The sequence below is a fragment of the Amphiprion ocellaris genome, chromosome 7, assembly GCF_022539595.1.
Source record: "Amphiprion ocellaris isolate individual 3 ecotype Okinawa chromosome 7, ASM2253959v1, whole genome shotgun sequence".
Classification (NCBI taxonomy): Eukaryota; Metazoa; Chordata; class Actinopteri; family Pomacentridae; genus Amphiprion; species Amphiprion ocellaris.
In genome coordinates this window covers 31,869,723-31,895,499 of record NC_072772.1, presented here as the reverse complement: position 1 = coordinate 31,895,499, position 25,777 = coordinate 31,869,723, and the positions used below count along the sequence as shown (strand labels likewise).

At 38.0% G+C, this 25,777-nt stretch overlaps 3 protein-coding genes across 3 annotated transcripts; all 3 read right to left on the bottom strand.

The window, feature by feature from the left end:
* Window positions 1–255: 255 nt before the first annotated feature.
* LOC111581721 (cytochrome P450 2A5-like) lies at window positions 256–7,751 on the bottom strand. Its single transcript, XM_023290021.3, has 9 exons — window positions 7,455–7,751; window positions 6,131–6,293; window positions 5,765–5,914; window positions 5,010–5,170; window positions 3,845–4,021; window positions 3,484–3,625; window positions 1,462–1,649; window positions 1,248–1,389; window positions 256–1,097 (listed from the first exon to the last, which is right to left on the bottom strand). Exons 1-9 carry the CDS (start codon window positions 7,623–7,625, stop codon window positions 913–915), a joined length of 1,479 nt encoding a protein of 492 aa, XP_023145789.2. The 5' UTR covers window positions 7,626–7,751; the 3' UTR covers window positions 256–912.
* Window positions 7,752–8,874: 1,123 nt separating this feature from the next.
* On the bottom strand, window positions 8,875–13,137 carry LOC111581740 (cytochrome P450 2F3-like). The gene is made up of 9 exons (XM_023290042.3): window positions 12,922–13,137; window positions 12,600–12,762; window positions 12,325–12,474; window positions 11,273–11,433; window positions 10,989–11,165; window positions 10,044–10,185; window positions 9,745–9,932; window positions 9,500–9,641; window positions 8,875–9,356 (listed from the first exon to the last, which is right to left on the bottom strand). Exons 1-9 carry the CDS (start codon window positions 13,090–13,092, stop codon window positions 9,175–9,177), a joined length of 1,476 nt encoding a protein of 491 aa, XP_023145810.2. The 5' UTR covers window positions 13,093–13,137; the 3' UTR covers window positions 8,875–9,174.
* Window positions 13,138–16,116: 2,979 nt separating this feature from the next.
* si:ch1073-83n3.2 (uncharacterized) lies at window positions 16,117–24,578 on the bottom strand. The gene is made up of 5 exons (XM_035957151.2): window positions 24,427–24,578; window positions 21,861–22,119; window positions 21,585–21,618; window positions 20,205–20,391; window positions 16,117–18,674 (listed from the first exon to the last, which is right to left on the bottom strand). The coding sequence occupies exons 1-5, from the start codon at window positions 24,479–24,481 to the stop codon at window positions 18,322–18,324; spliced, it is 888 nt and encodes a 295-aa protein (XP_035813044.2). The 5' UTR covers window positions 24,482–24,578; the 3' UTR covers window positions 16,117–18,321.
* Window positions 24,579–25,777: the final 1,199 nt, after the last annotated feature.

The window sequence follows — 25,777 nt, the reverse complement described above, 5'->3', positions numbered from 1 at the left end:
TTATACCCTGGTTTACAGTGCCATTATTAAACTGAATATATAAATTATTATACTAACCATTGTCTCTTTGTACTCCTGGATTTTTTTATGAATCAACTCTTTCACGCACATACAGTAGTGTAACCAAAGAAAACTCAATCTATAGAGTCATTGCTGAAAACAACTTGCACTAAATGAGTGCTGCATTTTTACACTTCTGTAAAATTATTATTTTTTTAAATCTCATAGTCGCCAGTGTGCCATCGTCACTTGGACTAAAGTACAATTGTTTTTATTGTGTGATTCATGCATAAAAGTACAGATACCTACGACACGTCACATTACTTTTCAACACAGTCCTGTTTGATGAGTGTAAATATACCTACACAATAAGCCACAATTCTAGCATTTAGGTATCGGCTAAAAAGTCAGGCGGTTTAGATAAATTGTACATACATTACAAAATCAGACTAAATCTGCTCTCTGAGATGATATTGGAATAGTCACAGCATAGCAAGTACACTTTTAATAGTGCACTGTGTATTCTGAGGGCGTCACTAAACCCTAAAAAAAAGAGAAAACCCATTGTGACATGTGAAGGAAGAGCCTTGCTTTAACCATAAAGATCTTTGTTTACTCATTGTGGTTTATGCTGTTCAAAACATAAGTGAGATGTTCATAATTCTCCATTTTAATGTAACCACAAAACCATAGATGTAAGCTTAGATTGTAATATTTCAGTCTCTAGACAGGAAGTGCAGTGTACTCTACTCATCTAAAGAAGTCGACACAGAATATGTATAACCAGAATGTCACAGTGTAAATGAGAATACTAATAACATTACTCAAGCTCCTTGGTATAAAATGATCCTCGATTTGAAGGATTTATGCCAGATAAGTGGTTGAAAAAGCTTTCCTTCAATTAAGGCATGTTTAGCACCTGGGAGTTGCAATGATCATGTATTGGCGAGGCAGGTTGGCGAAGCTGCTGTACTCTGCACTGAGGTCAATACTGTCAGGTCCTTCAGAGCAGGAAAAGGTGAAATTCTGCACAAGTGACACCATGAAGAGGAAAATCTCCATGCGAGCGAGGGACTCTCCAGCACAAGATCTCTTTCCTGAAAAACAACCACAAACAAAGCAGTGAGAATGAAAGGCATCAAAGCTCAGAAAAGAGCACAACAACATTAAAATCTGTTTAGCAAGCAGCTCTTATGTTCAATCATGTTCTCTGAGTGGCTGAAACAGACATAAATGTGCTTGATTACCTGCAGAGAATGGCAGGAAGGCAGGATTTTTCTTGAAGTTGCCATTCTGGTCCAAAAAGTGTTGAGGATTAAATGTCCAGGGGGTGGCCCACTGTTTTTCCTCTTTCAGCACAGAGTGCAGCATGGGGAAAATTAACGTACCCTGTTGAGATGAAATACTGCATCAGACAGGAACAGAATGCATCAACAACACTAAGAGATAAAACAAGAATACCTTGGGAAGTGTGTAACCCCTGAAAGAGATGTCTTGGACAGCATAGCGAGGGACACCCAGAGGGATGATGTCCATACAGCGCTGAATTTCATGGATGACAGCATCTGTAAAGGGGAGGGACTTCCTGTCTTCCATATAAGGGCAACGATTACGTCCAACCACAGTGTCAATCTCCTGCTGCATAGTTTCTATAGAATAAGGAAAACATTGCTAGTTAGAAACAGTACAATATTCATACAATTTAAGTCGTCTACATAGGAAACACATACTTGCTGCTTTTCATTTCTGCTAATCTGCTGTTTTTGAAATATAGACATTCCTGACATTCATCTCTAGAGTGAGCTATAATTAATGTAGCATGATTTATTAACTGTAAATAACAACAAACATCATGCAATGTAGAGATATACTACCAGTCAAAAGTCTGGACACACCTTCTCATTCAATGTTTTTTCTTTATTTTCATGACTGTGTACATTTTAGATTCTCAATGAAGGCATCAAAACTATGAATGAACACATATGTAATTGTGTAGTAAACAAAGAAGTGTGAAATAAGTCAAAACATGTTTTATATTTTAGATTCTTCAAAATAGCCACCCTTTGCTTTGGTTACTGCTTTGCACACTCTTGATATTCTCTGGATGAGCTTCATGAGGTAGAACCTGAAATGGTTTTCCAACAGTCTTGAAGGAGTTCCCAGAGATGCTGAGCACTTTTGCCTTCACTCTGTGGTTCATCCCATCCCAAACCATCTGGATTGGGATTAGGTCAGGTGACTGTGGAGGTCATCTGATGCAGCACTCCATCACTCTAAAAAATAGATGATGGTCCAACTAAACACAAACCGGATGGGATGTCATGTCACTGCAGGATGCTGTGGTAGCCATGCTGGTTCAGTGTGCCTTCAGTTTTGAATAAATCCCCAACAGTGTCACCAGCAAAGTACTCCAACACCATCACACCTCCTCCTCCATGCTTCATGATGGGAACCATGCATGTAGAGACCATCCGTTCACCTTCACGGCTGGTGGAACCAAAGATCTCAAATTTGGACTCATCAGACCAAAGCACAGATTTCCACTGGTCTAATGTCCATTCCTGGTGTTTCTTGGCCCAAACAAATCTCTTCTGCTTCTTGTTTCTTAGCAGCTATTTGACCATAAAGGCCTGATTGGTTCAGTCTCCTCTGAACAGTTGATGTAGAGATGTGTCTGCTATTAGAACTCTGTGTGGCATTTATCTGGGTTCTAATCTGAGCTGCTGTTAACTTGCAATTTCTGAGGCTGGTGACTCGGATGAACTTATCCTCAGCAGCAGAGGAGACTCTTGGTCTTCCTTTCCTGGGACAGTCCTCATGGGAGCCAGTTTCATCGTAGCACTTGATGGTTTTTGTGGCTGCACTTGGGGATACATTCAAAGTTTTTACAATTTTCCGGACTGACTGACCTTCAGTTCTTCAAGTAATGATGGACTGTTGTTTCTCTTTACTTAGCTGACTGGTTCTTGCCATAATATTGATTATAACAGTTGTCAAATAGGGCTGTCAATTGTGTACCAATCTGACTTCTGCACAACACAACTGATGGTCCCAAGAACATTAAGAAGGCAGGAAATTCCACAAATTAACCCTGACAAGGCACACCTGTGATGTGAAAACCATTTCAGGTGACAACCTCATGAAGCTCACTGAGAGAATGCCAAGGTTTTGCAAAGCTGTCATCAAAGCAAAGGATGGCTATTTTGAGGAATCTAAAATATAAAACATATTCAAATTTATTTCACAGTTGTTTGTTTGCTACTCATTTCCATATATCTTGCTTCATAGTTTTGATGTCTTCAGTATGTATCTACAATGTAGAAAGTAGTAAAAATAAAGAAAAAAACATTGAATCAGAAGGTGTGTCCAAACTTTTGACTGGTAGTCAATAAAAAAGCAAAAAGCACTGAAAAAGTGTAACTTGAAAATCATTAGAGCAACTGTGTGAAATGCGTTTGAGTAAATTTCCTGTTGCCAACCTACCTTGTATTTTGGGGTATTTGATCAGTAAGTTTAGTGCATATCTGATGGTTGAACTGGTGGTTTCAGTTCCTGCCAGGTACAGATTCAACACTGTAGAGACCAAGTTGTTGTGATGGAACTCAGTTGTGGGAATGTCCTTTTCCTGAAAGGACGAAGCAAGAACAAGTTTAGCAATATGACAATACAACTAGCTGGATCACAATTCAACACACTCTGGAGGCTGAAAGCAGCTTGTGGTACTTTACAGGGAATATGAACATGAGTGAATGAAATGATATGACATGAAATGAGCAAGTCTGCTTAACAGCGTAAATAAAACAAGCATCACTGACTCAGCTCAAAGAGGTTTTTCTGGTTGTACCTGACTGAGTCTAGTGAGGAAGCAGTCAATGTAATCTCTAGGTGAGCTGATGTCCAAAGTGTCCTGGTGCTCCTGGATCTTTGTCATCGTAAACTCTCTCAGCTTTTCAATGTTGGCGATTACTTTGTGCTGTCGACCAGGCAGCCGTTCCATCAGCCGAGGGAAGATATTATACAGCTGTGATAGGAAGTAAAAATGTGAATCATGTGTCTCAAAACAAACTGGCAGTCTGTGCTGTTTAAATAAAAATGCACTGATCCTTACTACATGCGGGTGTCAAATCATTCTGAAAATACATTTTAACAGAGATTGTTTCTAAATGCAAATTATACTTTTTACTTAGCTTTGTCAGGGGAAATAAACTTAAACATAGGTTAAACTGAATATGGACAGTGCCCAATGTATGATGTAGATGCATAAATATGACATGATTTAAGAAGAAACAATCAATTTTCAAAACATGCTCACCACTTCAGTTTAAATCCCTCATTTAAAAATTGACTAATTTGACAACTATAAATTCTTTTTAAAAATGAAAGTCAAATGGCCACTAATTCTACAATATCACATTTTTTCTGCATCACTGATGAATGCATAAGGAAAGCTGTATAAGATGAATACCTTACATCAGGGCCTGTTCATGTTTTATTCACTCTGACAGGTAGAATAGTAATCAAAATTCTGATGATGCTTTTCTGTCCTTCAGCTTTGCACTTTTGCATGACTTCTTAAGTTGAAGCAAGATGCACTTTTCACCCTTAGTAGAGAGGTGACCATTGAATATACACAGATTCATTTAAAAGTGTCCTGATATTAACAAAAAAAGTGTTTTTTTGTCTTCTTTCTATCACAACACTTCGTCATGTGTTTTTGTAGCTGATTGCAAAATGTTAATCGACTACAGCTGTTTTACATCCAAAATTAACTAATGGTTAGATTCCCTCGTTCAGAACCTTGAAAATGGGAAGGTTTTAATCATGTTATTCAACTGTGTGTTCATTAATTGTAATTATGAGATCATTTCAAAGTGGCAGAGGTGTGCAGACAGCTGCAGGATATGAGGATTTGCTCGAAAACAGTCAAGGTTCCAGCAGAGCAGTGGTCTTCCTCATCATGAACCTGCCCAACATTCGGTTTCACACTCTCTGCACCTCCACCCTCTTACCTGACCCAAGGGACTGCTGCCAAATTTCAGGGTGTCTGAGATTATATGCAGAAGGTCCAGGAAGTCTTTGTCGTCGTAGCTGAAACGTTGTCCAAACACCAGGCTGCAGATCACGTTGGACACCGAGCAGCTCAGGAAGAAGGTCGGATCAAAAGGTGCAGCTGGAAGGAAAAAGATATCCTCAGTATGACCCATTGTTTTTGTTTACAAAAGGAGCAGAATTTGGGGAGGAAAAAAAAACTGAAAACAGAAAGACAACAATGTATTATTATCATGGCAGCATTTGTGATTTATTGTAATGTCATGTAAAGTGATGCTGCAGTTGAATAATTTCAGCTCAGAAAGTAGTGAGTCAACCATTTAAGTATGCTTTGAAGTCTAACTGAACTCCTGGTGTTTGAGAGTTTAAAGCTCATGCAAAATGACAGTCACAATGATAAAGCAACAATAGTTTTCTCACAAATGACAGTTCATTACAATTTGCCCCCACCTAAAATTTTGTTCTCAGAATTGCTTTCTTTGTTTAAAACTCAAACAGAAAGCACCATCTATGGCAAAATGTATTTCACACTGCTTTAAAGTTAAAAATACAGCAGCTCAGCTAAGCTCATTTGCCTTTAAAATACAAGTCAAGTTGAAGTATCACATTGTACAGAGTTTGAGTTTACAGCCTTTGTTTCAACGAGGCAAGATTAACCTAGTTATGACTCTTTCTACTGTACCAGAGCAAAAAACACTGCCATTCTTGCACATACCATTGGTACTATTAATTCGGTTCACCAGGTGTTGGCTCTCCTCCTGGATCCACTCCTCCATGCCCTTCCGTCCCATCCCAAAGTCTCTCAGAGTTGACAACGTGAACCGTCGTAACTGTCGCCAACGTTCTCCATTACTGACCACCAAACCTTGGGAAGATGCATTATTTGTAAAAAGGAAGTTTATGGTAAAACATGCTGAATCAGGCCTACTGTGCAAAAAAAACTCTGAAAAGTCGGAAAACCTGTCAAACCAACAGCAGTCAACAGACCAGTTACAGCTGCAGCCTTCTGTGTTCAGGTCACAAAATGTTGTTTGAAACATTTGCTTGTAACTCCTATCATAACACAAAACTACCATATTACCATAGCCTTTGGTGGCCCTGATTAGGAAAGGAACAGGTCCTCTGCCAGTGAAGTCCTCTGCTCTGTCCACCAGCGCCTCCTTCACAGCTTCATACCCCACCAGAAACACGGCACGCTGAGGGCCCAGGTACACCGTCATCACCGGCCCATAGGTCTCACTGAGCTGGAGGTCAAACACAAAGCAACAAACATGCATTGCATTCTTGTTCAGGCATGCAAGGAACCACCCAAACCACAGGACAGAGAGCAAAACAAACAAATACCCTGGAACTTTCACCATTACAGCCTAAACAAAAACATAAATTATACACATGTTGTACACACAAAACAACAAAATCTAAATTATAACACCTCATCTATTAGTTACAGCACATGGGATCCATGTAAATAGCATCTAAGTACATGCACGCGCACACACACACACACACACACACACACACACACACACACACACACACACACACACACACACACACACACACACACACACACACACACACACACACACACACACACACACACCCTCAGACTCCATAATCAGCACTGCTCACAACAGACCACACACACACACACACACACTTAATGACACTTAGCAAACTGTCATGTGCAATAAACCCAAGTGCAATTCATTTGTGTATATATTCTTAAATTTTGTATTTTTAGAATCCTGGTGTGTATATATATATATATATATATATATATATATATATATATATATATATATATATATATATATATATATATATATATATATATATATATATATATATATACACTTTTGTCTTATTTATATTGTATATATAGTGTATATATCTTATGTTTTTAATTTATAGATACATTCTCTTGATTTTTCTTACTGTCACTTTGCTGCTGTGACGTTGCAAATTACCCCTTGTGGGACTAATAAAGGATATTCTATTCTGTTCAATTCTATACTCATGCAACAAACACCCACACAAACAACAGCAACTCTTGCACAATGTGCACTTCAGCTTAGCTTCACAATCTCTACCTCCTTTATGGCTATTTTCCCCCATTTTTCTATTGTTTGTCAAGATTTTTTCTTGTAATATCTTCGTAAAACAGTCACTTTGCATTCCACTGAGCATACTGAATGAGGGTGTGACAGATAAAAAACTCTTGAATCTTGAAAACTATATAGATAACTGTGGCTCTGTAAGAAGGAAAATGCACAGCAAAAGCTATTACGTGTAGCTTTTAAAAAGTGAGGCTGACTTTCAGATTTGCAAAGAACTCATAGCTGCAGGTATTTTTTACTCAGACTTCACTTTTCTGCTCTGCAAGAAAACAAACTCTTAGTCACCTTTAGCAGACTTGTGAAGGGAGCTCGTTTGTCCAGCTGCAGTAAGTTTCCTATTAAAGGCAGACCAGGAGGTCCTGGAGGCAAACTCCACCGTCTGCGGTTCTTCAGGCTTAACAGCCACAATAAGGCGAAAACTATCCCAAATAACAACAACGTGCTGGAGAAATCCATGATGTTGCACGAAGAGAAACGTCGTCCCTCGTCGTTCACTGCAGTTTGACTAAAGGTCTGACTGATTGAACAAATACATCCAGTTGTTGCTTGTCAGGTGACCAACCTTTTGCCTGCATGTTGAGCTGATTTGTGGAATGGGGGCTGGACAGGAAAGGAAATCACTGCTAAACACACCTAGGTTACCTGAGGACACAAACAGCCCCTCGACAGTCTTTGCACCGACTGAGAAAACTTCAGTGTCTGATGATAAGAAGGAAGCAAACTCAAGTTTTTTAAACCTTTATGTCTGTAAACACTTTTGCGCTAATGTAAATTGGTCGGGGACTTTGGTTCATTCAGATATTTTATCAACAGCAAAGTCAAAAATGATCTTGCAAACACATGCAGTCAATCAAAACAAAGAAACGTGCACAATAAAATATGTAAATGTCACTTTTCTGTTCAGTTTCTTTACACACAATGTTAGATAAGAGGTGAGCAGGTGGACATAAGTTTGAACTGGAGGTGAGCCAGATGCTTTCAAATTCACTATAAACTCCCAGATTCTTGTGGAAAACCAGGACCAGCAGCCAGAAGACGCTTATTAAAGCTTATTTAGTTTCATATTAAATAAAGTGGGGCACAAAATGTTGCATTTTGTTCCAAAAGAACACAATGAAAATCTCTGTTTGCTTCAAGAGTGTTACTATTGCAGTGCGTCCATGTAAGATAAAAGCATAAAAATAAATAAGATCAATAATAATACAGTAAGGTTCTGTCTGTTGTGTTACCCCCCTCAGTTGTAAATTGCTTGGCAATAGCCATACTGTTTTAAAAAGAAAAATCAATAATATTTTTGTCTTATCTAACATTTATGTTAGAGATAAAGTCAGTACAACATCAAAACTTCAGAGTATAGTTAATATAATGAGCAACAAGTTTGTGTCACTCAAAGTGTATTAGATTTCCCCCCAAGATTTAACATTGAGTTATAAGAAAACCCTCGTGAATATGATTTATTTACCTCCTAAATTTGCTCACTTGTGTTCACATTATGTTGATTTGAAAAGAATTTATATTTTAAAAGACAATTGACATTGTTCTTGAAGGGGGCATTCTACCCTGGTTTACACTGCCATTATTAACCTGAATATATAAATTATTATACTAACTTATATCTAACTAGATCTAACTTTTAAAGAACCTTTATGCCCAAGAAAGCAATGGACTTAGTGTTTAAGAATGACCAGACCTTTAGTTTCCAAAATAAATGATGCATTTATAGGTAAAAACCTTTATTTCAACTGCATAAGAAAGAATATCTGCAACCAATACTGGCACCATAAACTGATGAGAATAGCTTAAAAATACATATAATAAAACCAAACTTTGAAAAGATTCAAAAATATGCCAAGAGCAAGCTGTTCATATGATGGTCTAGTGCACGGTATCAGTGAAATAAAACAAATATCAGCTCTCCAGTCAACGTTCCTGCACCACAATAATGTGTGGTGTATGTAGTAAAGAAATCCTTGTTGGTCAGAGTATCTGAGTGGAGCTTCTCTTTTCACCGTGGTGTGGCGATGATGTCATGCATCCGAGGCATATTGGCAAAGCCGCTGTACTCTGGAACGAGGTTTATACTGTCGGGGCCTTCAGAGCAGGAAAAGGTGAAATGCTGCAGCAATGATACCAAAAAGAGAAAAAGCTCCATACGAGCCAGAGACTCGCCAACACAGTTTCTCTTCCCTGCGAGGAGACACAATCGTAAACAAAGCAGCGTATAATAAAAAATAATTGCTTGTAACTGCAATAGGTGAGATAGGTGGAACAAAATGTGGTTAACATTCATGATAAGTGGTGATTTATCAACAAACTGAGGACTGTTTTACCTGCAGAAAACGGCAGGAATGCAGGATTTTTCTTGAAGTTGCCATTCTGGTCCAGGAAGTGCTCGGGTTTAAAGGACCAGGGAGATGCCCATTGCTTTTCCTCTCTCAGCACAGAATGCAACATGGGAAGAATTGTAGTGCCCTATTGAGACAAGACATACTCTTACTGTCAACCCTCAATATTATATTAATTCCTGAAATGTTGCACCGTCGACTTTCTAATGATATCTTGGAATCTGAAATACCTTGGGGATTGTATACCCTCTGAAAGAGATGTCCTTAAGAGTATAGCGAGGGACACTAAAGGGGACAATGTCCAGAAAACGCTGCACCTCATGGATGACAGCGTCTGTAAAGGGGAGGGACTTCCTGTCTTCCATGTTGGGACAACGGTTTTGTCCAATCACAGTGTCAATCTCCTGCCGCATTTTCTCTGGACAGGGCAGAACAAAAAGTATTACCGCCCTGAAATACTGTTATTCTGAACAACATACATTTAGAACTGGTATAATAAGGTGATTGTGTTTTCTGTAATGGGACTTGCCCTGTATTTCGGGGTATTTGATCAAAGCACTAAGAGCATATCTCATTGTGGTGCTGGTAGTTTCTGTTCCTGCGAAGAACAGATTCATCACTGTAGAGACCAAGTTGTCATAAATGAACTCAGTTGAGGGATTGTCCTTTTCCTGAAACAACAAAGAGGTATTAATGCTAAAAAGAAACACAGCATAACCAAAATCGCAAATACTGAAATACAGATATTTGAGCAGTAGGTGACAGACAACCATCAGAGTTATTGTTATCCTAATGTTTGATTAGAATAATTCAACAGTTTTAATTCAGGAATAAGAACCGTTCGAGATGTGTTTGAGTTGGTCTATCATACACAAAGAAAACACATCTTATCACTTAAGGTTATATGAAAGGATTATTTTAAGACAAAGTTAAAGTGAATATCCCTAGGTTGAAAAATGTTGAGTGTGTTTTTGGGGTTCACAGTTTCAAATGGAGGGATGCACATGCACTAACAACCACACATGCCCTGACTAGGTACCAATAATAAAACAGAAGCTTGGATTGTGACACACACGGTGAGGGAGTGTCACTTCATTCACTGCAAAGGACATTAATCCTCTAGAGTGGTGGAAAAAAGTTTTCTGACATCCTTAAAATTTTACACAATCTCAAATATTAGCATGAAATACTTGATCCAAAATGATTCAATACTCAAAATTTCTTGTTTTTATGGAGCCAATCAATTTTAAGTTTTTAATGGCTTTTTTAGGATTTGTTTAGTATTATGGCTGTGATTGTACTAAAAGAAATTGCACTTGAAGACCTAAGAGTGATTCTTAATGCAATATTTCACAAATGTATGGGGTGTCCGAAAAACTCTCCACCACTGTATATATTTACACTAATAAACAGTTGTTTGCTGCTAAGGAAATGTTCAAAATCCTCTATGTAAAAGCTTTAAGTTCTTTCCAACCTGGTTCATTCGAATGAGGAAGCAGTCTATGTAGTCTCTCGGGGAGTTGGGCTCCAGTGTCTCTTTGTGCTCCTGGATCTTCTTCTTGATAAACTCTCTCACCTCGTCCATTTGGGCAAAAACAGTGTGGTGATGGCCGGGAAGACGCTCTATGAACCAGGGAAAAATGGCGTACAACTGTTGGAAGGAAGCACATGCTGTAAGAGTAGAGTAAATAAATAACTAATAAACATGTGCATTTGCTTGACTGTTGGCCTGTCTTCCTGGTTCCCACCTGCACTTACCTGACCCATAGTACTGGTATTAAACCTGATAAATTCAGTGAAGATGTTAAGGAGGCGCAGGAACTGCTTGTCTTCATAATTGAAGCGTTCACCAAACACAAGGCAGCAGATCACATTGGACACTGTGCAGCCCAACAAGAATGTGGGCTCAAAAGGTTGACCTGGAGAAAAAGCAGGAACAACACAATTGGACTTGTGTCAGTTATTAATCAGAGGGAACAAAGTGATTCTGGAGAAATCAGACTATTCTGATGTTTTATGTACTAAAAACTTTGTTCAAACTTTGCTGGAGTTTTGGCTTCAAAGATGACGTTCAGTGTTTTCCAAGCATCTCCACATTTTCAACCAGTTCCTTTTAAACAGCCTGCTTTCAAAGTATTGCAAGTTTGAACCTGCTGTGACTGAATTAGTTTCAGTTTTACAGCACAATGCTTGACCTCATATGGCGCGGCACAAAGTAACCCATTGTACGTGTTTACTCAGATATCCGATGTTTATACTGTAGGTCGCTCTGTGACAACCTTTATAGCATCAATCATTTGATTCAATCATTAACTTTTACTGAATATTAAATGTGAATACCACAATGAAGGTATTGCTTAAATTCATATTGGTAAGTTGGTCTGCTCTAATAAGACTGTTTACTACACTTGCAATCTAAACAAACATGCTGTTTTACAGGCCTTCTTTAGGGTCTTAGGTAATCAAGGCTGTGAATGAAGCTTTAGTGTTTTAACAAGTTACACAACATTATGTGTTTGCTTTGCAAAAACTCAAAAGGAGATCAAGATTAAAGAGTTTAACAAAAGCAAGACTGATAGGTACACTGAGAAATCCAACACAGCTTTCTCTTTTTAGTTATTGACTAATATTTGATGCATCATCTGCATGTTTGCTTTGTGTATTCTGTGTTCTGTTTGGCTGTCCATATTCAGGTCTCTGTCTTGAGTAGAAATAATGATTTTTAAGACTGAAGATGTGATTAAAGGCTGCACAAAGCTAGCTTAGCTTGACTGATGATTCCTGTGCCTTTACATCAGCTGAAAACACACCTTTCAATGAACGAATATGAGCCTCCAGGTGTTGGCTCTCTTCTTGGATCCACTCCTCCATCCCCTTGCGTCCCATCCCAAAGTCTCTTAGGGTTGTTAGTGTGAAACGTCGCAGCTGTCTCCAGCGTTCGCCATTACTGATCCCCAACCCTGCCAAAAGGAAATGTTTTCTTGTTGATACTGAGCCATGCAAAAGAAGCTATGCTGATACAGAGATATGCAAAAAGTTGTGAATGCCTTAAGAGAGATGACAGATTTAAAGTGTCTTGTGTTACCGTAGCCCCTGGTAGCTTTAAGCATAAATGGCAGTTGTTCTCTGCCTGTGAAATCATCTCCTTGGTCCACCAAAGCCTCTTTCACTACATCGTATCCAAAAAGAGCAACTGTCCGCTGCCGGCCCACGTACAGAGTCACCACAGGCCCATAGGTTTCACTGAACTAAAGAAGACACAAATTGTAATGCAAATGCGATTAGTTTTTGTGTAAAGGTCAACTTCTAATCAAATGTGTCACTCAGAAAGACTGAATGTAGTACATGTTATAATACAACAGAAAGACAACATGAAAAATAAAAAATATATTTGTTCCCAAACTCACCTTCGTAATGCTTTTAAAAGGTGCATTACTGTCTATTTGTGGAAGGTTTCCTATGAGAGGAAGAGCACGAGGTCCTGGAGGTAAACGATGCTTACTACTGTTATTCACACTAAATAGCCACAGCAGCACTAAGATTATTCCTGCAAAAACTAATGTCGAAGAAACGTCCATGTTGCTCTCTGAACGTTGTATTCTTGCCTCTGCTCTTAGACTCACTTTCTCTGTGTGACTGGTTCTTTTATCTGAATTGTGGTGTTTATATTTAACAGGGAGTTGGCAGGAGAACTGCAGTAGGGCACAGGTGAACCATATAATTGGCGTCTTTTGTGCACCCTCACCTGATTAGTGCTTTTTGTTTGCAAACATCTGGTAGAACTTGAATGTTCTGTACAAGAATGAATAATGCACCTCATCTATCTTCCCTTAGTTGATTTATGAAACTGACAGGAGTGACTAAGCGCATGTTACTCTGTGTTTCAGAGTTCACCTGGTTCATTTAGTATTGCAGTGCTTCAATGCTAAACAGAAAGTTTACAGTAGCATACTGAGATACACCGTTAGTGTAATAATGCATTTTTACATTATTAATCCCTGCAATCTGGCACAGTCAACTTTCTAAGGAATGTGATAAGATTTAGATTCCAGAAAACCTTGGGGATTGTATAACTCGTGAAAGAGATGTGGTTCAGGGCAAAGTGAGGGAGGCTGAAGGGGACAATGTCCAGAAAAGGTGAGGAACTTCCTGTCCTCCATGTTGGGACAACGATTTTCCAATCACAGTGTCAATCTCCTGCTGCATTTTCTCTGGAAAAGGCAAAATGAAAAGTCCTATGACACTGAAATACTGTTTTGAACATATATTTAGAGATGGTATAATGAGGTAACTTTGTCTTTGGTTAGTGGAACCGATTCTTCTCTGTAGTTGTCAAGTTGTCGTAATGGAACTCAGTTGTGGGATTCTCCTTTTCCTGAGACGACAAAATGGAAATAGTGCTAACAGACTTGAAGCAGCAGGTGTCAAATACACCAAGAAAAGAAATCTTATCACTTAAGGTAATCTTAAAGGATTATTTTAACGGATACAGAGAAAGTTAAAGTTGAAAACCTGAGATTGAAACTTTTGTTGTCTTAGTGTGGTTCTGCTTTCACTTGGTGATGTATATGACATTCAGAACCACTGTCACACTAGTGCAACGGCATATCAGACCACAATGAATGGTCACAAAAAAATAGAAACTATCCAAGGCATCAACAATTGTTGGTCGATGGTAGCTTTAGCAAAATATATAGGAAAATACATTAAATCGTTTGGAAGAAGTTGATGTCAACTCAAGCAATGTTTTTTAACTTCAACATTTTCTCTCACGCTTTATATACTGTACATTTGCTCTGCTCTGTTTTTGTCTGTTTCACCTGACATGCAGTGATCAGAGCAGAGGAAACCCACATACCATGAAACAGAGAGCAGAGGTGAACAGCAAAACATCAGCAGACACACTGAGCTCAAATGAAACAAGTGGGTCACACTATAGCAACCTTTAGATATCAAACGCTTGATCCAATCATTAACTTTTATTGGTATGAAGAATCTTAAATGTAAATCATTTAGTGACTGTATGTAAAGTTCACATCGATACTTTGATCCACCTCTACTGAGACAACACCTTCTTTAGTGTCTTAGGAAATCAAGACTGTGAAAGACACTTTAGTGTTTTAGCAGGTCATGTAGCATTCTGTGGTTACTTTGCACAAACTGCCACACAAAATGAGATAAGGATTAAAGAGTTCAGCTTAAGCAAGGCTGTTAGCTGTTGATTAGCTTTCTATATCTGTTTAGTGTATTTCATTGGTGTTCTGTTAGTAGATGTTAGATATTTATTATCAACTTTTTTTTTGTTTTTAGCATCAGGATGTAAGCAAGTGTAAATTTGTACAGGAATCTTTTTGGTCAAATTTAAGTTACTGTATTGAAACACAGATGTGAGGAAAAATGTTGAGGCTGAAGATGCAATTAAGGGCTATACAAAACAAACTTAACTTGCAATAACCCTGAGTAAAATACTAGTGTATGTCTTTCCAACAACTGAAAACACGAGTTGGCAGCAGCACTGTAATTTTCTTGTTCATCTTTATGCACCTTCATCTAATTTACGCTTTTGCCAGTGAACAGCTGGTAGAACTTGATATGCGCAAGAAGGAATAATGCACCACTTCTCTTGTCCATACGTTGACTTACATGACTAAGAGTATGTTATTCTGTATTTCAGAGTTCATTTGGAAACCCAAAAACTTCAACTTTGGTATATTTGTCTTTCTGAAATTCTTTTAAAGATAGAAAACTATATCGTCAGCAGGAAGCCAATTGTAATCGTTTATGATCAACTACAGTAAATAACTCATAGTATTGCTGGCTAAAGGCCATGTTCTGATCCAAACTCCACAAATTAGAAAGATAAGAATTACACATCATTATTAGCACCTGTTGTAAAGTTAGACTAAGGGGCAGATCACAATTATTTTCTGATTTATGCAATTTTATAGCAGTCATCTACATTTCAGATAAATGAATCCTTTCCAAACAGTGAGCTCTGGCAGATCCTCTGATTAGAATAATAAAGTTGATTTATTTGAAGATTTAAAACTGGAACAGAGTTTACTAAAAGTCAGTAAGCTGATAAACTGATCATTGCCACTGGGAAGGTTTATCATGCACACTACACTCAAATACAAATGTAATTTAACAGAAAACACTGCCTGCTGTCACTAAGTGAAGTCTGAGATTGAAGATCCAACATGTTGGGTAGTTATGTAACATATTCTTTGTTTTTCACACCCTGCCATCAGGAAGAGGATTAAACAGAGTGGCTGAACAGAGAGGGATGCATGAGCTCAGCAATCCAATAAAGCTTTCACACTCTCTTCTTAAACTCGAACCAAAGCCTAATTGCTTTATCACTGTGTTTTTTCTTTATAAAGTAATATTTTAGAGTCTTTCCAGCTATACTTTGTCTTTATTTTTATCTGAAGTCTCTGTGAAAAGTGTGGATTTAGAACAACAGCTGAAAACACATTTAATCTCGCAATAATCTTTTATTGTTGGGAGTGTGAAAACATTACATCTGTCGCTGTGTTTTACGTAATTAATCCTCAAATCTGACAGAATAGCAAATAGAGAAAATGAACTTATACAGGGAATGTATTTGTAGTGTTTCACTGAGCTAGAAATACTCTTTATTTGGGGTCTTGCAGCAACATTTACAAATTATAAAACACAGACTTACATTTAAATTTGATGAAATGAAAGAAGTAATGAAGGACGAGCACTGCAAATGTACTCACAAGTACAACATCTCTCATTATACCATTACAATGAACCTGAAAAAAACTACGCAATAAATATTTTTAGGTACTAACAGTCTTCAAAATACATGCTTTTAAGTGAGTAAATAAAACCCTGGAATATTTACAGTGTTGCAACAGCCTTTGATAAATCAGGAACAAAATTTAGACAAGCGTGATCTTACAACCAACATGCACGCAAAACATCATTATCCATTCAAGAAGTGATTTAGGTGCAGAGAAATACAGACAAAATGCTGTTCAGAAGACCAGACAATGATCACTCAGTCTAACTTAAGTCCTTGGAAATTTTGACTACTGCTTTTGCACATTACTGCTAAAGTTTTCCTCCTGTTCCACCATACAGGGCCTCATCAACTGCAGGTTTAACTGAACTAAAATCTAATCAGACTACAGCACTTGTTATATAACCCTAAAGCCTTTTCAAGAATAAAATTAATTAATAATCCAATTCCACTTTGTGAATGCTTCTGAAAGGTAGATTTCTGACTTGCCATTGCAGACTTTCTATCCCAGACAACCTGTTGCAGGCCCTTTCTTTAGTCATTCAATCTGCCAAAATCACATTAATTCACAGTCTATCCACTTTATTCTTTCTGTTTCCTTGTTAGTGTCTTCCATACTGAATAACTTTTACCAGTCTTTTGCTTTGCATTTGGACTATTCCTTGTTTATGGACTGAGGTTAACAGTAACTGTGACACAGAATCTATAAAAAAAAAGAGATTTTAACTCATGGATTAAAACACAAAATCCACACAATTTTAGCTGAAACTGTTCTTCAGTAATGCATATTGTCAACCACATTTGTATTTACATGACAAGACATAACTTGCACTTTTCAGTTGAGGGGAACCTGGAAAAATTGACAGTTTGGCCTGTTTGTCAATACTGAGCTTTCAGGTTTTGCAAAACATTTATAGTATAATAACCACAAGTGATGCTTATGATTAAAACAAATCAGAAGACAGCATTTAAAAAAATGATTGTATGCAGAAAGATTCAAATTTGGAAGGGAAATATTGTCAATAAGTTTGTGCAAATAATACTATATATATAATATGAGTCCCTCTTATACTGGATGTGACAAATGGAGACACCAAGGAGTGTTTCCTCTTTTAGCACCATTTCCAGAAGCAATATATTGTGTATATATGTAATAAATATAGCACAGATAGTTTACCATTAATAAGGTGCTTGCATCAACAACAAACTTAGGAGTCTTTTTCTTTCTTTTACAGAAAAAGGATAGTCTAGTTTGTCATGAAAGCAAATGTAGCCCATTCTGGTGCACAAACTGAGGGTAAAAACACAAACATGTTCAGCTCATGAGCTCTGAACTCAGTGGATTATTTTTGTTGTCACACAAAATCTCAGATAAGCGCACGCAGCCATTCTGCTCGTGCAAATCTGCTCCAGCATCCGTCGCCTCCAAAACACTCGGCCTATTGTCTGCACTGTGCCAGCCAGCAAACGGCAGATGGATCTAGAGAGAGATGCACAGTCATGGTAAGAGCAGGATTTATTGAGAGTTCACCTTTGAACCATGCTCTATGTGAGGTATGTGCAGATGGTGGGTGGTTTCTGAAAGCAGGGCGAAAGGAAATGGACAGAATGTGGATGAGGAGAAAATATGCACTGAGGTCATCTTTTTTTAAAGTAGAAAATACACACAGTTATCAGACAAACATTGAAAAACCCTGTGTTTTTTTAATACAATTCTGAGACTTAAATGTTCTTATAAATGTCCATGTGGCTGTCTGGAATCACACCGCTCACCCAGTTAACCTCAAGAGGTCCCGAGGCATGGAAAGAGTGATACAACACAGACAGACAGTGTTCAGAGGAGTCAAGATCATGAATCATTTACCTGAGGAGCATGGGCATAAAGCCAGGAAGAACGCCTTCATTAATTTATAAATTAGACGTATAGATAACCCAACGAGGGATTCATTAATAACAATGTCCTTATATTGAAAAGGAATACCAATACAGGAGTTGTTTTTTTTTTAGAGTGTCTTTCTGTTTTTCTTGGTCACGACTAAAAAGCAAATCCTCCGCAGTCGAACGCATCAAAGTCAGAGTCTCCTTCAAAGTCGAAGCTGTTAAAGTGTGGGGAGTCGACGTCCTGGCTGCAGGCGTGTAAGGAGCCGCCGGCATTAAGCTCAGAGAAGCCCCCCGCCCCGTGGGCCATCTCTGGGGCTCTGGCGGCTAGCGGAGAGGAGGGGGAGCAGGAGTTCAGGTAGCCCAGAGCAGAGGAGGCCGCTGCCCCCCCCATCAGCAGACACACCGCCCTCACCGCCCGGGCATCGCTGCTGTTGCCATGGCGAAGACAGTCTGACACACGATGAGGTGGTGCCACGGAAACACTGCGGAGAGGCCGCCGTCCAATGGCTGTAGAGGAAATTTGAGAATTAATAACATCACCAGTATGAAATTCTATTTGTTCAACTGAGATGATTGTCTTAACAAATAAACAGAGTTAGGGGAAAAGTTGGAAAGTGTTTAGCTTCTTTTTTTTTTTTCTCTTTTTCTGGCTTTAGTTTCAATCACTTCTCTCCCTTCGCCCAACAAACAGACCACAACATTGGCTCCAAGTTCTAATAATGTTCTAAAGAAAACATTCAAACAACATTTTAAGGATATTTATCATTGGAAATAATCTTCCTATTAGGATTAAAAGTGAACTAAACATTTTAATATTCCCAGTAAGTTTTGAGGATATTATTAAAGAATGTTATATGCGAACAAAATAAAAAAAAGTTCTCAAACAAACATTGAAAAAATGTTCTCAAGATGTTATCGAGGCCTCAGAATTTTATTAAACGTACCTGTAATATGATACATTGACAATGCTAGAACAGTTTGCCTGCAATATTTAGAGGATGTTTTGGGGATGTTGTTGAGGGAAACATGATAACCAAGGAAGAACGTTCTCAGTGCAACATTTGGGAAATGTTTTAAGAAGAATGCCTTAATAACTTTATCCTGCCTTAAGGAAAAACATGAAGAACTAAAAGAAAACATCTCACTAAAAAATAAGTAGAACATTCTATTTCTTAAAACAAAAAAAAAGAGAAGCAGAGATACTAATACCTGATATTTAAATGTTTCAAGATCCTGAATGTTTGCTTGATGAAGTATCAGCAAATATTGAACTTAAATGTCACTAGACAAGGTCCAAAAAGCTATATTTTGGATAACACTGACTCAGAAATAGCCTCCTTCTCTGCCTCTTTTTGCCCATTGTTTGTACTTTCCAGCTGCTTCACTACACTTTCTGCCTTGAACAAAACATTTTTTAAAATGTGCTTGTGAATAATAAAAGGTATCCTTCTGAGAAAAATACAAAAATGAGACTAAAATTCACCAGGTGCAAGCAAACACATTGTGTTTTTCAGTAGGCTGCTTATGTTGCCTGCTGCATGAGCGAACAGAAAACTCCAAACAGTAACCTGTTATTGCCAACGAAATATAAAACTGTGCATCTTTGAGTTTGTTTTTTCATTAAAGCTCACTATACTGTAGCTTGACTATTAAATAAATGTCTTAAATAGTCACATTACAATTCATCACCTTCAGAAAAATGAAATGAGAACCACAATTATTAAGGGGTAAGTCATGCAAAACGCAACAGTCAAATTGCATCTTGCAAATGCACTTGTTTGTGTCTCTTTATGCCTCATATATCAGTTGTGAAGTTAGGAAATGTGTTTCTTAATTGGTTTAAGCTACACATAATACATTCTTCTAAATGTAATCGGTATTTTATTTAATCAGGTAAGAGATTTTCATTATTTGCATTAGTTTTTTTGGGGGGAAATTCCTATGCTTTGATCTCTTTCAGCCACAAATCCTCCACTAATGCTGCTTTAATTCGTGTCTTACTACTGTGAAACCATTACAGATGACCTAATAGCTCACCTTGGTTTGGGCCTCTGTCTCTGAAGGATCCTCCCCGTTCGCTGGCTCGAGATAAAGGAGGAGTTCCCTCAAAGACCCTGGGCGACCCGGGGTCTTTATCACTGGACGAGTCCGACAGGGGGTCTCTGTCTGTGATGCAGGGAGTGAGGCTGCGATGTCTCTGAATGGTCAGCGGGGACATGATTCCCTAGAAAATCAGACAAATGCAAAGTAATTATGTAACACAAATAGTAACCTTTCATTTCATCTTTCAGTTTCATGTGTAATATCGCTGTCCTACGTCAGAATCACTGCCAGTATTGATTAATACTTTTAGTATTCTAGTGTTGTTTTTTTGTTTAGTTTTGTTTTTCCAGTAGTGTGTACTGCTTATATCTTCAGCTTCAGCTATATGGCTTTAACACTATGCACTGCATTTTCTCATGTTCTGCATTTTGGTTTCTGAGTAATTTCTGGTAAAATAATTTCCTTTAGCATAAATGAAATCTAATCTTATCTTAATTTAACTTAATCTAATCTCAGTTTAAGGTAATCTAGTCTTAATTTAATCTAATCTTACCATAATGAAATGTATTCTTAATTTAATCTTTCATTTTTATTTGTTTAACCTTAATTTTACCAGGTAAGTTAGTTGAGAACTGGTTCTCATTTACAAAAATGACCTGGTCTAATCTAATCTTAAATTAACCTAATCTAATCTTAACTTGACTTAACTTTGTCTTAACTTAACTTTATCTTCTCTTGTCTTAACTTTAACTTAACCTTGTCTTCAGTTAACTTAACTTCAGTTAACTTAATTTAATCTTAAATTAATTTAACCTTAATTTTTCCTACTATAATCTTAATTTTACGTAATCTTAATTTAATATAATCTAATCTTAGCTTTATTGTAACTTGGCTTGACTTTATTTTAACAACTGAACTTAATTTTATCTTAACTTCACTTAATTTCATCTTAATTAAACTGAGCCTAATCTTAATTTTGTGTAATATAATCTCAATTTAGCATAATATAATTTCAATGTAATGTAATTTAATCTTAACTTTATTTAATCTTAACTTTATCTTAGCTTGACTTGTCTTTATCTTCATTTAGCATAACTTTAACTTATCTTTATCTTAACTTGACTTAATGCAACTAAATTTTATCTTATCTTATAAACTGTGTTGGACAGGAGACAGGAGCCACACATACTAAGGAAAATCCCAAAGAACCCTCTTTGGATGTTTGAACATACTACATGTTTTTATAATCCACACATTCTAAGATATTATTAGAAATGTGAGTACAAACTCACAAACAGAAATGAGGTGTCATGACAAAGACATGGAAACAGAGTTGAGTGAAGCTCCAGCAGGACCAGACAACTGCTGACTCACCTCTCTCACTTTTCTGACCAGCTTCAGCCACAGACTGTGGAAAGCAAACATGACATACCGTTATATGTGACCCATGCTTGCAGATCAATATAAAAAGCCAAGGGAAAGTGTACTGCTCTAATTTGATCCCCATGTGCAGTAAACATGTCTGATAGTGAGTAGGACAGAGGAGACTTAAATTCCATGATGTGCATGTGTGCGTGAGTGTGTCAGATGTCACCGTGTGCAGATAACATCTCATAAAGAGTGGGGCAGAGGACATCTGATGAGACCTACTTGCAGTCGTCCGGGTTGTCAGCCAGCAGCAGCAGGAACTTGCTCTGCTGCAGGACGATGGCGAAGCAGCAGTCCCTCCTGCCCCCTGGAGGCAACTTGGGCAGGTCCAGTATCTCTCGGCCCTCTGCGATGGTCTCGCAGCTGGTCTGCAGTGCTACCACCTGGTCCGGAGGAGACTCTGCGTCCCTGCACACCAGCAGGCTTCCCTCCATGGTCAGCACCAGGTACTTCTCCTTCCACTGCTTAAACATGAAGCCCCCTGCAGCAGGAAAGCAACACAGACGTTTGCAGCAGGTTGATAGGGGCATGCGTTCTGTCTGCAGAGTGGAAAGTTGCTGGATTTTGTACCTTTTCATCTGTAGCTCTTGCTTGACATTCATTCAGCATTAAAACAGCTGGCATGAACAAAAGGTCCTGAGCCTCAGCCCTTCTGTTCTACTACTATTTAATTCCTCCTAATCTCTAGTGACTCATTAAGTGAATACAAACATTTGACCTTTTGAAATGTTCAGTTCCTACTGAGAACTTAACTGGTTGTGTGTTGAGCTTTGCACATACTGAAAGAGCAAATAAAAAACTTTTATTGCAAGAAAAGGCATATAGAATTTTGTCCAAGTCACTGATATGATTGGAGAAATATTAACATATACTGTTACACTATAGCAACACACAGCACAATACAATAACAAAGCATACACAGCAACTCAATACAACACACTATAGCTACAGCCTCAACAAATGTCCTTAGAGCTGAATAATCTCTGATGTGCTTCCCAAAATAGCATTTTATATCACGTTATTACAGACTTATCTTAAACTTATCTGCAGGTTGCAGTCTTTCAATATAAACGTATTACGCAGAACAATGTTTTATATATTTTATACGTTAATCTATTGTGCAGGATCAGTCTAATGAGATTTGAAGTCAGGGAGTACTGTATGTTCTGGACTTTATGCTTGTTAATTCTGTTATTTGTATGATCTTTATGAAGTGCTATGTAGCGTATGAGCATGTCTAGCTAAAGGTTTGCATGTGAACTCTGTTCATAATTGCATTTCGATTGATTCAACAAATCCCTTTTTAATGAATTTCACTGTTAGCTGACCAGAGCATAAAACTACTGCTGCTTCATAGACATATCTAAGGGTCCTCATGAGGGACATCTTTACTACAATAACATTTAGTTTTCAAGAAAGGCCAGTTCTTACCATATAAAAAGCAAACTAAAGTGCAGTACTGTGAGTGACCGAGTTATGGTCTGAATTCTAAAATACCTGGAGAAATGTGAAGTAGACATAAACAGTAAAACAACAACGCACAGTGCAGCGTTTTCATGGGAAAGCTGCATGCTGTAAATCAAAAAACTGTCTTAGTAATCAGTCATCTTGCACAAATCAATAGACAATAATGTCAGTCACATTGTTTATCTCTCAAAAGAGCCTGCAGAAGAAAAAATACGTTGTATCTTTAGGGAACATTGTGTGAGTTTTCAGGACAGGATGCACCGTAGTGTCAGATTGTTAGTGCCCCAGACAACTGTCCATTGTGTAATAACGATAATAAATGGCGAGCACATGTTGATGAACGAGGAAGATCTGCTCTATTTCTCCATACAGAGGATTAAAGATGAACAGGATTTTGCAAAAGAGAGAGAGAGAGAGAGATCGAGGGAGTGGTATAGGAATATTGATGGATTGCCTGTTACCATGGCATCTACCTGGTTTAACTGTATAGATGTTACACTTCTATTACAATATTGTTGAAATATTTTGCTGTTACTTGTCTGCACAGGCAAGAGAGAAAGAAAAGATGAAAAAAACTACTTGAAATACTGAAATAGCTAGTGAACACAGATCCGCTATGATGCCACTTTCAAATTAAATCAAGTGAGATAGAAAACAGATGTGAAATAAATACAAAGACATGCAATGCTGGCTGAATCCTGAATCACGACTTGGCTTTGAGAATTAACATGTCTTCATTCTGTAAAAACACATCTGGGATCAATCATATCTCACAGAGTGACTCTCAAAACGATATCAGTCATCTGAGAGCTGGAGTGCTGATCTGAGACTGTTTTCTTCTTCAGTTATTGTTAAGCCAACAGCTGTGAAGAATAAAATATCAGAATGGATTCTGCTTTGGGGTGGAAAAAAATACAACTTCCTCATTAAATAAATTCAAACTGTTATATTTTGATAGCAAAATGGGTGAGATTCTTTTTTTTAAAATTCTGCTTATAGAAGCAGGCTTTTTAATTATTTTTGCTTTTCTGAACCATTTGTATACTCCTCAAACAATGACATCAATTGCTTATCAGACAAAAATACAATATAAAACATACAAACAATGCCATCATATGTAAATCAGATGTCAAACACACACTGCAGTCAAACATAAATGGATCAGGAGAGTATTTAAACTATATTTAATGCATGAAACTACACAATACTGACCTAGGCCATAGCATGAGGCACAGAGGGAAAATGAAGCAGACAAAAATATAACCCAAAACATGCACATTATACATTGCATAACTGCACACGGACGAAGGACTCAACCTACCATATTTCTTGAGGTAGCCTCGATGAACACCTGCTGTGCTCATGTCTGTGCTCATCACAGCATCAGGAACTGGAATGACAGGCAGAACATTTGATGCCAAAAAATAGGGTAAGAGAGAGAGAGAGAGAGAGAGAGAGGTGGAGAGAGTGCCAGAGAATAATCCCCACTATTTAGGCCTGCCCTCCTTAAACCCATGCTGTTGTGAGTGGAATTGGAGCCGCCCCTGCTTATGCACACATAAACATCGTATGAGCATAAGAGGTCCAAATAATCATAACAGCGATGGGTAAATCCCAGCAGGAAGATCCGGTGATTCTCATCGCGGCCATCACCAGATGTCATGCTTCCCATACCGCTTAGGATCACACATGCTGATTAAACGATCTGCAGCCCTGCACACAACATATGGGAAACTCATAATAGCTTATCATTAAACTATTACTAACCCTGTATTGCCGTGCACCTCTTTGCCCTTGGATGGCCCGCGGATCAGGGCTTGGATCACCTCCCGCTCAGGCAGATTAAAGCAGGGATTATTATTCTTGCACAGCTGGAGGCCTGTTGTTGCACCGCTGCAGATAGCCCCGACCAAGATTTTAATCTGTGCAGACCTGGGACATGTGCACCCGTCCAAGCAGCAACCTCCAAGATATTAACAGTCACTCAATGTCACATACTAAAGTGGGATTAAACACCACGCATCGTATCTTGTGTGTTTGTTGTTAGAATAACATTATGTAACAGGGGGGATCTTGGAGAGACACTGACGTGCCTCAATCAAACAGGTGCCAAATTCACAGTCTTAGGTTAAAAACATGAGGAATTTAAGAATAGGAGGCAGGATTCAGAAGGCAAAACATTTGAAATCAGAAATTACACCAATGACAAAGCAGTAAACTAATAAAAAAGAATGTAAAGACATTGTTCTGCAGTAACACTTTCCATTTATTTTGACCTTTTCTAGCTGAAAGGTCACGTTCACCAAGAAGAGAAATCGCTTCACTGGAGCTTGAATATTAGGCTTCTGGTCAAATAATAATTTATGCTGAACCTCTGACTGCACTCCACAGACATTTTAAACAAATATAGATAGTGTGAAATGTGCTGCATGACAACATTGACTTGCCAAAGCTTTTGTTTGAAGTCTATTTCTGTTTCTAGTGACAACCTGCTGCATTTACAGTTCGCAACAAATCATAAACAGAGTTATTACTGAAGAGTTATTAAAAGCCAAGTGGTGATGGAAAACCAGATCATCATCCTGCTATTTTCCCATCGAATGGATTAGCTCTGTTTGTGAACTCTATACTTAACTTGCTGTGCAGTCGTTAAGCAGTTTTTTCACTTCATG

Coding starts and splice junctions, on each gene's coding strand:
- LOC111581721 (XM_023290021.3), bottom strand. CDS start 7,625: ATGGATTTCTCCAGCACGTTGTTGTTATTTGGGATAGTTTTCGCCTTA. Junction 1,650..3,483: donor CAAATACCCCAAAATACAAG/GTAGGTTGGCAA, acceptor CTTATTCTATAG/AAACTATGCAGCAGGAGATT. Junction 1,390..1,461: donor GGGGTTACACACTTCCCAAG/GTATTCTTGTTT, acceptor TCATCTCAACAG/GGTACGTTAATTTTCCCCAT.
- LOC111581740 (XM_023290042.3), bottom strand. CDS start 13,092: ATGGACGTTTCTTCGACATTAGTTTTTGCAGGAATAATCTTAGTGCTG. Junction 12,763..12,921: donor CTTTTAAAAGCATTACGAAG/GTGAGTTTGGGA, acceptor TGTCTTCTTTAG/TTCAGTGAAACCTATGGGCC. Junction 11,434..12,324: donor TCATATTCGTTCATTGAAAG/GTGTGTTTTCAG, acceptor CTTTTTCTCCAG/GTCAACCTTTTGAGCCCACA.
- si:ch1073-83n3.2 (XM_035957151.2), bottom strand. CDS start 24,481: ATGAGCACAGACATGAGCACAGCAGGTGTTCATCGAGGCTACCTCAAG. Junction 20,392..21,584: donor TGGTCAGAAAAGTGAGAGAG/GTGAGTCAGCAG, acceptor CTGATTTTCTAG/GGAATCATGTCCCCGCTGAC. Junction 18,675..20,204: donor AGACAGAGGCCCAAACCAAG/GTGAGCTATTAG, acceptor TTTCCTCTACAG/CCATTGGACGGCGGCCTCTC.